Raw genomic sequence first — 13,836 nt, forward strand, 5'->3', positions numbered from 1 at the left:
ACCCTGACCCAACTCCTTGGTTGTACATTAATACATTTGGCCTATGAGTTGGGTTTTTAAATAGTCTGGTCTTATGCCTTGTATAGTCCTTTGAGTCTTAAAGTCTCCCTTCAGACAAAACACGGAGCCTCTGCAACGTCACATCTTGAGATTTTGGAGTGAAATGAAATTGACTTGTTAATTACATCATGAAAGAGAGGTGAAAGGTAATAAAGTTGAAGCTATATGTAGACGTGGCTGATAAATGGCAGAGTAGTTGTATCTCGTTTAATTGACTAAATAAATCACTCCATACTTTAACTGGAGCCAGTATCTAGGTTATTGACTAAATGTTTTTTTTATGACAAAGCTAGGACACTCCCTGGAAGCTAAGATGTATTGATCACTCTTCTGCCTATACGGACAAACACAAACACACGGGGAGACACGCATGCCTACACACCGCATACAGGAAAAAGGCACCTCCCACAGAGAGCCCACATAACCGCAGCCCCACACCGTCGATCAATAGTGTCAGCTGAATATTTACTTTTGAGCCAGCGGAGATCAATACAGATATCTTAACGGGAACAAAACATATATATATATCTGCCAAATAGTGATGTGTTGCTACAGTAGAAGGCAGCGGCTTACAGTAGCGGGTCAGTCACAGCAGAGAAAGAGTGCTAGCCTAAACATTGTTTTTCTTTCACAGGCTGAAATGAAAATCTGGTGAAATGTTTCAAATATCCTTGGTTGTGAGTGGAAGACTGTTATAGCGCTGTTCACAGTTCGTATACAGCTAACAAAGAAAGGAACATGGAGAGCATTTGAAAAGCAATAGAAGAAAAAGAACAATCAGAAACCCTGGCAGAAAATGGCAGGTGGACGTTCAAAACCCTGGAAAGATAGGGGAAGAACATAGAGAAAGGCAGTGAAGGACAGGGGAGGGATGAATCGAATAAATAAGTAGGAATAAGAAGGTCCTCTAGACAGAAGACGGTGGAGGGCGAGGCAGAATGAGAAACAGGAAAATGATGTGAGAGCGTGCAATTGCGAGAGAGAAAAAAGGGAGATAGAGAGTCAGTGACAGGCCACATGGGAGCAGATGGAGGTGTGTGCAAAATGTCAATACAAGTGCTAAGTCACTCAAGGGCTTCAATCCAGCTCAAATTGCAGCCTTGCTTCACAGTCAGGCATTCATACTGAGGAGCATCATTTCCCTCTTTTTCAAATATTCAAACAATGCCACAATGCCTTTATTTCTTTGTTTCTTTATGCAGTGAAATCACTCTGTCTGTACATCTATTACCACGGCAGGACCAGCAGCAGTGTGGCTGCTGCAGCAGCATCAATAATTGCTGGCTTCCCCTAAAGGCACACTGGGAACTCTGGGTATTTATGAGGGTGTAATCTCCTACCTGGGTTGCACTTACACATTCTCACCCGTCCCTGTGACGGGGTGACCCGGGGGGACGGGCTGTTGGACGGACCGTTTTGAGCCTGCGACATGGCAGCCTAGCAACATGACATGACAAGGCTGAAAGAGGGATGGGAATGGGAGGATAAAGGTGGAGGGGAGGAAGAAGGAAGGAAGGCCCCTGCCTGGAAACAGCAGTGTTACAGGTTAATGTCTAAGTTGATAAATGATTTGCTGTGAACGATGTAATTTCTTCTCGTACCAGTATAGGTCACAAGTATCTGTCTTAATTACATTTAAGGCCAGTGTGCATCTGTTATATTTAGTGCTCAGACTGGCAAAAAAAAGAATCACTTATTGCAATTACTTTGACTTGTATTGCGATAACTAAATTGGAAGGATTAAGCGTTTATGCATCTAAATTCTCATTATTATTTAAAAATACATCAAAATGATCATGGCGCGGTTTTTTATTTAGGATATGTACCAAACAAAGATATTTTGTTGGGACTGAAGAATACGATTCTTAGACTGGGATATCTCTGCAACTCCACAATACTTAATGAAATGTATATTTTAAAACATATTAAAAAATATTGTGCTTACTGAATTTGAATATTATGTCAAATTTCAAATGTTCAAATATATTTTATATTACCATATAGAAAAAAATTGTGCAACCCTATCTCGTATATGGGCATCTCAACTTGTAAATTGCAAGACTGTGTCTAGTGTGTCTCCAGACAGGAGGAAGGGAGGAAGGGAGGAAGGGAGGAAGGGAGGAAGGGAGGAAGGGAGCAGATGAGGGTTAAAGGATACATCCGCACGCCGCCTGTCCTGGAGCCGATGGCCAGGATCTTCTGCACGGGGTCAAAGGCCAAAGCAGTTGGCTGGTAAGGGAAACCGTGACGCACCGTCTGCAAGGAAATACACAAAATAAGACATTAGTTAAAATAGAACAAAATGTAAGGGTCATAGGAATTATGAAATTATTACAAAATTAATGATTTTGCTTGACTTTTGGCGTTTTATTGTGTGGTGAATCCACTTGAAGCTTTGTCATTTGTCAACTTTTGTTAGTGTAATCTTTAATTCAGTTGACTTTTTTTAACAAAAGCACATAAAATGTGCTTGTTTTCTGATGAAATGGTAAAAGTAATGAATTATGTCATACTACATTGCATGGTGTGGTAACTTTTAAATTGTAATCAAACATTTGTTCAATTTTTTTAACTGACAACAAATATAATAGAGGCTGCCAAAAAATAATTGCTTTGAATGTTTCAAGAAAAATCCTATAACTTCTTTATGTAACTGATTGTGAAAGTGAGAGCAGACACAACATCTGTATTTTTGTAAACACACATTTCTACTTTCACTTGTACTGGTTGTAACACTTTTGAATAAATATGGAGGCACAGAACATAGTAAATATGCATCTAAATCAATGAGCTGAAAGGTTACTTTTTCTATTGATAAAACATGGGAAGTTCGCACTGTATAATTAGCAAAGAGACAGCAGCATCTGTTAACGTTGCATCTGGATTTAATTGATAGTGAATAAGACCTGACGAGGCAAAAAGACAATGTCTCACACACTGCTACTCTGAATTGCTCTGCATGCACTGCAGCTGTCTGCCATTAGTCATGTTACATTTCCCAGCAGCGCCTCACTTGCAGATATCTGCTCTGGAGAGATGTACAGCACAGGTGTTGAATAGAAGTAATACAGGAATGATGTTACCAGAAAGTAGTAGTGTGAGAAAGTTTTGTTTAATGAATGTAACAATGCTCAGGTAAGTTTTAGAACATTAAATAGATCATAGTTGAAGCCGATATAAGCAACACTGTCTGTCAGAGACACCCTGCTCAAACAAAGCATCCAAACTAAAGTATTTCTCCCGTCTAATGTATTTATTTGTTTCCAAAACCAAGGTGTTTGCAAAAAATACCACATTGACAATAATCCTTAAACACCTAAGATCTCAATACAAGGAAATGGTTCCAAAGTGAACACATATTCAACCCATTGATGTATAAAGAACTGGATACTGCGCACTTCCTTTTTCGGTAAGCCCCGCCTCCAATCTGCTCCATTATTACAGAGTCAAGCCCAGAAATCCCAGAAAATAACACCTGATGCAACTACAGAGCGTATTTTACAACTGTTTTGACCCAATACTTAATATAAAGGCTATTGTAGTCCAAAATAAATTGCTCAATAATAAACATTGTGTTCTAACTCAGAATCAACTCATCATATTATAACATGCATTGTTGCCAGACTCCCCCACCCCAGCACCATCATAAACACCTTTGTTTGGCTGCATGAATTCTTGTAGCAGGGGTTTTGTGATCTCATTAATACTGCAGGGGGTTCATTTGGAAAGATAATATGAGAGCCTTTGGATGAATTAAAGGGTTATAAAACAGAGAATGAGATCACTCAGTGGTGAGGAGACTCGACCGGGAAATGGGAATCAAAAGTGAGTGAGAGTCTGTGCTTGTGTGTGGTTGCGCGTGTGTTAAACGTGTGAATGCTTTGCACACATTTTCCCATTCATAAGAAGTCGTGTTTGAGTCTACATCTGCTATGTTTATTATTAACACATATTGCATGACGTGCTTAATTCATGTTATATTTAGAATAGAAATAACCTATACCAGGGGTCGGCAACAGGCGGACCGCGGTCCGGATCCGGACCCAGACGCCGACCTGTACGGACCCGGACCTATAATCAATACATTAATAGGGGAATTCAATTTTTACGGGGCGATTCTATTTTAACCGCTGCCGACAGGGGGCGAAAGAGACGAGTGAGCGATACAGGGAGAGAAACACAGAAGAAGAGACGAGAGACCGGCAGATCAGGAGCGGAGAGGAAAGTGAGTGAAGAGAATAATTAGCGATACAGGGAGAGAAGCGGAGAGGAGAGTGAACAGGCGTGTTAGCGACAGACAGGGAGAGACAAATAATGACACATGGCGCTCTCCAAGAAGAGGAAAGTGGACAGTGAGAACAGAGCTTTTAACCCTGAGTGGACGGACTCATTCATGTTCATCCTGCCCACTGGGAGCACAGAACCAGTGTGTCTCACTTGTTCAGAGACCGTGGCGCTCATTAAAAGTGCCAAAATGCCACTATGAGACAAAACACAAAGTGTTTGACCAAACATTCCCTCTCAAGTCAGAACTGAGGTCACAAAAAATAAGCAGTCTCAGAGCCCAATATGATCAATCCACCAGGATCAAAATGAAAACTAAATATCGTTCCAGGGCAGGCTAACCGAGGCTAACCAATGAGCACCTGCATGTGTGTATGAGAATGGCCCTGACACCATTTTAGCCCAGATTTAAACTGCTGCTGCTACACTTTATTTTATTTATCTAAAATTAAGCACTTTTAAGATGCACATATTTTCAAAAGCTATTTTATTTATTTTCTCCTATTTTATTTTTAAATGCAGCCTGAGAGGAACATTACACATCCACAGTATTTGACTGTATATCTGTATAGTTCAATGTTAATTGACAATAAATATTGTTGTTTATTAATTGTACTTTCTTTATTTGATTGGCAGTCAGTTGTTGATTACATGCAGACGTTGATAAAGCTACAGGCTACTTCAATATATATCACACTAATTCATAAAGCAACTTAGACATTTTGACGTTCTGCATGGGGAGATTTTCTCTAACTGGACCTCGTTGAATTTTAGTTGAATACCCCTGCCCTATACCGTGTGTGTGCGCTACTGTAGCATACCAATTAAGAGTACCTAATCTTCAGATACACATACATCCTTCACTTGCCTAATAACTTCACAGCGTGGTTGCACTGCTACATTAAGGGCCACGGAGTGCCTTGCATACAAATAAGGTAGTAAGCAATAATAGAGATATTATTTGTGTAAGGGCTTAAACCCATAAACATAGCATCTTACAGTCCATTGAATCAAATTAAGTACATATATAAAGAATTTGCAGAGCTGGACATATTTGTTAATATTTGGATCAAAAGCAATATGTTTGATAAGGTAAACCGTTTTCACTAACACTGAATAAATACATGCTATTGCGGAGTATAATATGTAACCCTCTCACAACAATGCATCTGTAAGGCATTAGGCTTTAACACATGAACCATAAGCTACAACACCCCCACCACAATACACCTCTTCATGCATATTATAGAGTGGGGCAAGGCTATTTTCAATGGACTTTAAGAAGAAGTTATCTTGCATGTATTGCTGCATTGAATAGGATGCAAGTGTGCAACTTAATGCCAGAAGTGACAAAAGTAGGTGGGGAAAGGTTTACAGACACACGCCATAATCCTATAATATCATCACATTTCCCCATTAACCCTATTTTTTTAAGAGGACAAAGAGGAGGTTATCAACAATAAGGTTCCAACTTGACGGTCAAAAACACCCATTTGATTCTGAATCTGGAAGAAGATTTAAATAAAAGAAAAAGCCAAATGCATTAGCCAACTATTCTGAAAAAGAAAGAAATGGGTCACACAATTCATGCCCAAATTCATTCATGTGTAATGGCACGCACTCACTGACATATCTGTTTCCATCAGAACCTGGCCAGGCACACACATACACACATCCATCCTTCAGGTGTTGCCACCAGGCCCCTTCAGGTTCTCTAGCCCAAAACTAGTGCACTGTTGCTGGGATACAGGATATCCACCCCCTACATATATATACAAGAGAGCCGAGAGGCAGATGGAAAACACATTTACTGGTGAATCTCGGAGCAGCTCATATATATTTCAAGGGCTAAGCCATAAAGCCATTTATATTCCTCTTTCAGTGTGTGTGTTTTTGTAGTTAGATGAATGCGTATGGGAAGTACCGGCCTATAAATCCCATTCTACAGACTTGAAAGGTACAGATAAAGAGAACATGATCACTTTAAATATATTTTTCAATGAGAATGAAAATTAGGATAGAAAAAATTATCATTCTCTCGAATATCATGAATTCTATTGGAATAGCAACAAAAATAATCATATTTATCTATCCATCTCTCAGTCTACAGTGTGGTTTTACCTGTTGTTATCAATCCCATATTAACAAGAAAAACACAAGGGATAACTAAATGTAGATTCATCCTTTCAAAGCAGTTGCGGCATCTATGCCGCAACTGTTGACCTGCTGCTCAGGACCTGCGATATGGCTGCCAGAGGCTGCATAACATTACCTCTGCTCTCAATCTACCTCCTCCCCGCTTCTCTACCTCCGTTGTGCAGCTTTCACACACACACACACACACACACACACACCTTTATGCAAACAAGCCTGGTGTTTAATCAGATAACCCCACAGACATCCCCACCCCCTCCAAAGACTAATATCACCTCATGCCACCCACCATCATCTCTCTCCACACAGCATTCAGCTGCAGTGCTGGTCTAGACCCCTGCTGCTATAAATAGCACCACCGCCAGCAAATGTTGCATTGAGCAGCTATGTCTCCAAACACGGAGAGACACAGTGAAACATAACATTAAAATATCAAAGATATCTTAATGTGATTACAGTAATGGTGCATAACCTTTTATATACCTGATATGAAGGTACAAATGCTAATGTAACACTTTTTAAATCAAGATCAAGGCATTTATTACAGTTAAAGTTACCTATGGTATTAAAGATACCACAGGCAGTGTAAGAAAAAGTTTTTCGAGAGTACTTGTCCATGGACAAGTGAGTTTGGCAATTTTTTTAAATCGATCGGCATCGTATTTGACATTTTCCCACGGTTTTTACAACACCGCTAACGGAAGTGAGCGGTAAGATTTTACTGCATCACACATAGGGTTGGGTATCGTTTGGATTTTAACGATTCCGGTTATGCTTTTCGATTCCGGTTCTTTTTGGTTCTCGATTCTGGTTCTTTGAGAGGGTAAAATTAAGTCCCATGACAAACTGGGAGAAAAATATATTTATGAAAACATTAAGTCAAATCTGTATTCCTATTTACAAATCACTTCATACTGTTTAATTTTGTTATGGTTATTGAATACAATTATATAAAGATAATTGTTTAGTTAGTTCTAAGTGGTAAAATAGTATTTTCATTTCAATAATGTACTTTCTATACCCTGCTTCATAAACAATACTGACATCCCTGTGCTCCTCCAAGTCTGGGGTCCGGGGATGTGAGGACAGCGTGAGGACACAGACAGGGAGGCTGCTTTACTTCATAAAGGAAATGGCGGTCAATATTAACAACATAGGAGCTAAAACGCTAAATAACCTTCATTACGTGTTAGAGAAAGGACATAAGAAAGTTTGACAAAGATGAGGCTGTTAAACGGGCAGCGGATCCGCTGTGTGTAGAAAGAGAGAGAGAGAGAGAGAGAGAGAGAGAGAGAGAGAGAGAGAGAGAGAGAGAGAGAGAGAGAGATGCTGAGCTGATACGGAGCATACAGATGGAGCATCTTATTTCAGACTCCAGCTTACTGCTTCCTGCCTACTACCTGCCAGTTACCTGCCTAAGACCTGCCAAAGACCAGTATCTGGGAATGTTAAGCCCTCCCACTATTTTCCAAGAGGGCGTTGCCAGATTTTCAATTTCAGGATTTAACCAGGAGATGGCGCTTCCTTCACAGAAACAGGAAGACAGCTTTTCATGGACTTTCAGTTTTGTTTAGAAGAGCATTTGAACACATCAATATTTTAGATCAAATAAAGTATATCTAATCTTGTAATTCAATAATATATAGTCTTTATATATTAAATAACTTTACACTTGGTAAAAAAATCCTGAGTGAGGCTTTCATAAATTGCATTTAGCTAACGCTTTTATCCAAAGCGACTTACTATTTAATAAATGATAAATGATTATTCATAACAAATATGAGTGATGTGTGATTATTATTCATGCTATATACTGATATAGGGCTAAGTAAGCAATCAATCCTGCAAATTAACCCTTAGTTGTTCAATATATTTATTCAGACAATGTGAGTAGAAATACAGAAATTCTGCTCCCACCTAAGGCCAACGTTGCAATATTACAACATTTCCCTAAAAACTTACCAAAACGTAAACATTTTTAAAACTCTTTCATTTCTGCTCCAGAGGCCAGGGGTTAAATTGGGATTTGATATGTGGGGGGGCTCTGTTAAAAGGTGCGACGGGGGGGGGGGGGAGAGAGTTAGACGCTCGTGAATTGTCAACGAGGGGGAAGGAACACATGTTCACTAAGCCGAAAAAACTATATCCGGTCACAGTGATCTGCTATTTTAAAGTAAATTCAACACATATCGACCCTAAATATAGCATATATTAAGAACGAGAAAGTGTTAACATTGTTTTTTGTAAACATATGACAAATGTGCGAGGGTGATGACATCAGAGCATCGTCCTATGGGCTTAGCTCCGGACAGGTACAACAGGTATTCACTCAGAGGGGGGTAGGTACTAAATGCCACCCATTTACATGTAGGCAAACAGTCAAAAATCAACATACAGTAGGGGGGTGGGGGATGGTGAACGGTATGTGGGTATGTGGGACACTGAAAAGTCTATGTTAAAAAGCCTCAGTCACCTTAATTCATGTAATAAAAACATCTCAGGTCTGTAACACTGAAAGCTAAATGTGCAATACCATGTTCAGCTATGTTACTATTTATAATGTTATTGTTGTTACAACAGAAGATGTTTTTCTTTATGTTGAAGTTAAATGCATCAATCTGGTGCACTTTGAGGTCAAAATTAAGAGATTTATGGATACCGCTGGAAAAAGCTGCATATGCCGAGCCTGTACGTAGCGCTGTAACTTCCTCCACAAAAGCAGCCTTCCGTTTATTCAACGTGGTGGGGGCCGAGGGAACCGGGCAGAGTTTTTCGCCGGTCAACGTGTGTGAAAGTTTAAATCTTCCTTATTGAGCTTTAAAACAAATGAATAACGACTATATATAATAATAAAATAAACACCGGCTGTTGTTATGCCTGCTGTAACGTTAACTTACTCCGTTCTCCGCTTAAGTAATTATGCCGTTACAAGCTTCATAGTTGTATTTATCATCTAAATTTGCAGAAACAAGTTTAATATTCTGAAAGCCAAGACTTTGTTTATTTGAAATCAGATGAAAACAAACTGTAACGGACCCTGCCGTGTTATCTATGATTACTATGCCTTACTGTACATTCATAATTTCAGCCGGAGGGAGGTGGGCGGCGCTGCGGAGGAGCAGATTGCGAGTGAGGTGCCTGTCATCTTCCCTTTACAAGCTTCACAAATGTATTTATCGTGTGATTTTGGAAATAAAAGTTTCATATTCTGAAAGCCAAGACTTTGTTTATATATTATACGTGGGTAGCTATGACGTCAGAAGGAGTTACCGTAAATGAGAGTTGCTGTAAAAGTGTTTCTAGGATTTCTAAACGAACTATTACAGCTGTTATAAAGCATTAAATAAAAAGTCATGAAAGAGATAAGGAGGAGAAAAGGTTTAAGGAAGTAAGCAAGGAATACAGAATGTCGAAATCCTCTGTTTCACGCGATGTCAAACATTGAAGACAGAGGACGGCGGTCCCCCAATCTACACAGCGGGAGAAAGAATATCATAAAGCAGATCGGAGGAGACATCACGATCTTCAGTGCAATTCACGTATACTTAACCCCAAATAAAAGAACCCAATAAAAACAGTTGTTAAATAATAGTGAAGTCACGTTGTAATAATAACTCATCTCTCGGTTTGAGTGTTCTTTTTCTGCTTTGCCTAAAGCCACTGTGTCAAGTGTCTAGTGACTATTTCTCTTAGCGGATGCATGTCAATTTAAATCAATACATACAACTATTTTTTAAATCAATAAAAACATTTTCTAAATTCATAAAAGCATTTCAATTAAGATTGGGAGTCATGTCGTACTTTGTTGAGAATGTGGCCATGTAATAAACGGGATAATTTGCAGTGACTTGGTCATTGTGGGGAAAAATAACACCCATCCTGATCGTTTCAATGAAGTTGAATACAGAATATTCATATTTGTCAGTGATTTCATGTCAATTCGGCGAACATAAACATAAATGATCGTGGTGAAGATGATGATTAAATTAGGATTACAAATCGGGAGAGCCGGCTGCATTTCCTCTCGTTCGTTTTTTTCGACTAAACAACATTATTTTGTTAAATAACAACATGGTGATGTTTTGTAAATGATTACATGCCTTATTTAGCACAGACCAGAGGTGGGACCAAGTCATTGTTTTGCAAGTCCGAGTCAAGTCTCAAGTCTTTGCGCTCAAGTCCGAGTCAAGTCTCAAGTCTTTGTGCTCAAGTCCAAATCAAGTCTCAAGTCAGGATGGGCAAGTTCAAGTCAAGTCCAAGTCCTAAACTTTGACAAAACGAGTCTTAAACAAGTCATTATGTGCTTTTCACCAAATGTAATGACACCCATCAACAGAATAATACTTAATAATTAAACTGCTCTTTATTAGTCACATTAATACTGTAATAATCTATTTTCTCTCTGCTGGTAAAGTAACGTGTTTTCTTCTATTGTAAGAGGGATCAGTAAGGTAATGCTACCGTGACGGTTTGATTCAGAAGGAGTTTAATTGATAAGATCCCTGATGTTGAGGTGACCAGAATGTTTATTTCCACTGTGTACAACATGTTATAAGGGACCCACAACCTATCTTTATGCAAGGGATAATGTGCAGCGAGGCGGTCTTTATGGGGAAAAGAACACCTGAATCTAGATCCCTCTGCAGGTGGTACTTTAACTGTATTTTGATGCTAATACTTTTGTACTTTTACTTGTAACATTTTGAATGCAGGACTTTTTATTGTAACCGAGTATTCCTACACTCTGGTACTTTTACTCAAGTACAAGATCTGAACTTCTCCCACCTCTGACAATAAATCCTGAGTGGTTACCAAAAAAAAACCCTGCTCTGAAGGTTATTTTCATTTTACAAATCCTGCACTCAGCTTTGCTTTCTCCAATATCATTGAAATGCAGCCAGATGCTGCTTCTTTTTTCGGTTTTCGCTAATTTCTTGACTTTTTCCGACGCGCTTGCATTTAAATCTGTCTCCCCGTCGCTCTGTGTAGCTGGCCTGTACCACTACACCTACTGTCTTTGGAGCGTCTGCCCCCCACCCTTCTTTCACATAATGGTATGATCCTAGTGTGTCCTCGCATATGATTGGCCGCATGGTGGCTCAGCAAAATAAAGTCCCGCCCCTGCCTGCAAGGATTCTCAGCAAGAGTTGCAGCGGCTGGAGATTCTGCTCTCCCCGACGGGAGTCTGCTCTTCTAGCGGCATCTCGCGATCGGCGTGTTGGAGACCTCTGAATTAAATTATCAAGTCACCTCAAGTCAGAGGGCTCAAGTCCAAGTCAAGTCCTGAGTCATTGGTGTTCAAGTCCAAGTCGAGTCGCAAGTGTTTTGTGATTTTGTCAAGTCGAGTCCAAAGTCATCAAATTGGTGACTCGAGTCTGAATCGAGTCCAAGTCATGTGACTCGAGTCCACACCTCTGGCACAGACTATGATCCTATCCGTGACATATGGATCTTAACAAAAATCCGCTATACATTAGTGCCAGACATCCAGCTTACTGTATCGAAGTTGATTTCACATGAGCTCCAGTGTGGAACCCCACTGCACCCCCTGGTGGATCAATGATCCATTGCAGCTGGCTTCACAATAATTACATTTATTTATCACAGGGGCGGTATCAAGTCAGACTGGGGGCCGGCTCTTCATCACGAACCGATCACGGGCCGATCACGGACCAATCACGGACCAATCACGACCCTCGCGTTTCAAACTGTCTGAAATAAGATGCTCCATCTGTAGAGAGAGAGAGCGGTGGTCCGCGGGGCTCGGCCTCCGCCTCCTGTCCTCACAACTCTTATTAATCCCGGTACCGGACAATTGTTATTTGTAGCTACTCGGAACCGAGTTTTGCTTCCCAACCCTGCCACTGTGCTACACGTCCCGCCCCGCCCCCGTCTAAAAGTACAGAAAGCGGCGAGATGCATTTCCTTAGGAATCGACAAGCAAAACCACAACAATGGCGGACACGGACAATTAGCGAATGAGTTCTGCCTTTTGTAAGCTGAATTTATCAATAATTTGTCAATAAATAAGGGAGAAAAATGTCACTTATCCATCGGACAAGTCAATTGAAAGATCTACTTGTCCGATATTGTAAATAACACGTCCCGGACGGTGGGACGTGTGCTTGTTCGCACACTGACAGGGTTTGAGTTTTCTTTACAAAGTATGTGAGTAAAAAGCCTTCAAAATGTGCTAACCCCTAGATTCCACCGGGTCCGTCTGCAGCGCGTTACGGCCGCGTTACGGCTGCGCCGCGGCGCTCACGGCGATCGCGGCCACTCTAGTCAATGGGTGCTATTCCACCACACGCGGCGCGTTACGGCTCAGAAGCGTCCCAGAAGCGTCCCAGAAGCGTCTCGGCGCAGGGCTCCTCTAAAATTAGGATGAATCCTATTTTTGACGCGACACAGCCGTAACGTAAGGTCGGGCAGGCAGGAAGTGGAACGTTCAGAGCATATATAGCATATATATATATATATACACACACACAACTAATTTTGCAGACCCTATCCCTCCGTAGTCTTTCAAGTAGGAGGAGAAATGCCAGCGTTCTCCTCCGGTTTACAGGCACTGTGTAAATTATATATATAGAATAATTATGATGATGAATGCATTTTTTTACCACTAAAATACAGCAACACATCTTTGATTCATGCCGTTTATAACTGGAATATTACAGTTATTATTAACTTTGTCTGTACAAAGTAGCCTGTCCAGGAAATATGCCCAAATCAACAAAAACTGCGAGCCTGCATGCACGACGCTCCGCTTCTGAAATGCTTCTGAAACGCGCCTGGTAGGGTATGACGCCGGAGGAGGCCGGACCAAAACCGCGGCGCAGCCGTAACGCGGCGCAGACGGACCCGGTGGAATCTAGGGGTGAGACTAGGGATGGGTATCGTTAGGATTTTATTGATGCCGATACCGGTACCGATACTGCTTATTGATACCGGTATTTTTCGATACTCTTATTGAAATTATAGACATGATTACAAGATGTGAAGATTAAACAACAGTCATTTTATTGTAATTTATTTGTATTTATTATTTAATGTAACTTTTTCAATGTCATACCAAGCAGGTATGAGTGTTTGACAGTGTGTCTCTGGAAGGGGGGCAGTAATTAGGGGCAGTTCATAAATCCATGTAAACATGACCATTATTCAGTTAAAACGAGATGCTGCGTGCGCACCTCCTAAACCGGAAGCTCCGGTCGGCTAACCATTATAATCCGTTTATTGCGTTTATTATTTATAATTGTAATGATGGATTATTATTAATAATAATTTTTAAATTACACAGAGACATTGGATTAACCGTTTTTATGCCCTTGAACA

General features: G+C 40.4%; 1 protein-coding gene across 1 annotated transcript in view; it reads right to left on the minus strand.

Moving 5' to 3' along the window:
• The window catches only part of stxbp5l (syntaxin binding protein 5-like), a 159,910-nt gene that overhangs the window by 127,464 nt on the left and 18,610 nt on the right, over positions 1-13,836 (minus strand). Inside the window, 1 exon segment of the mRNA XM_034134174.1 lies at positions 2,219-2,316. Coding sequence (XP_033990065.1) covers positions 2,219-2,316 — 98 coding nt within the window.

This window comes from Trematomus bernacchii, unplaced genomic scaffold (genome assembly GCF_902827165.1).
Source record: "Trematomus bernacchii unplaced genomic scaffold, fTreBer1.1, whole genome shotgun sequence".
Taxonomy (NCBI): Eukaryota; Metazoa; Chordata; class Actinopteri; order Perciformes; family Nototheniidae; genus Trematomus; species Trematomus bernacchii.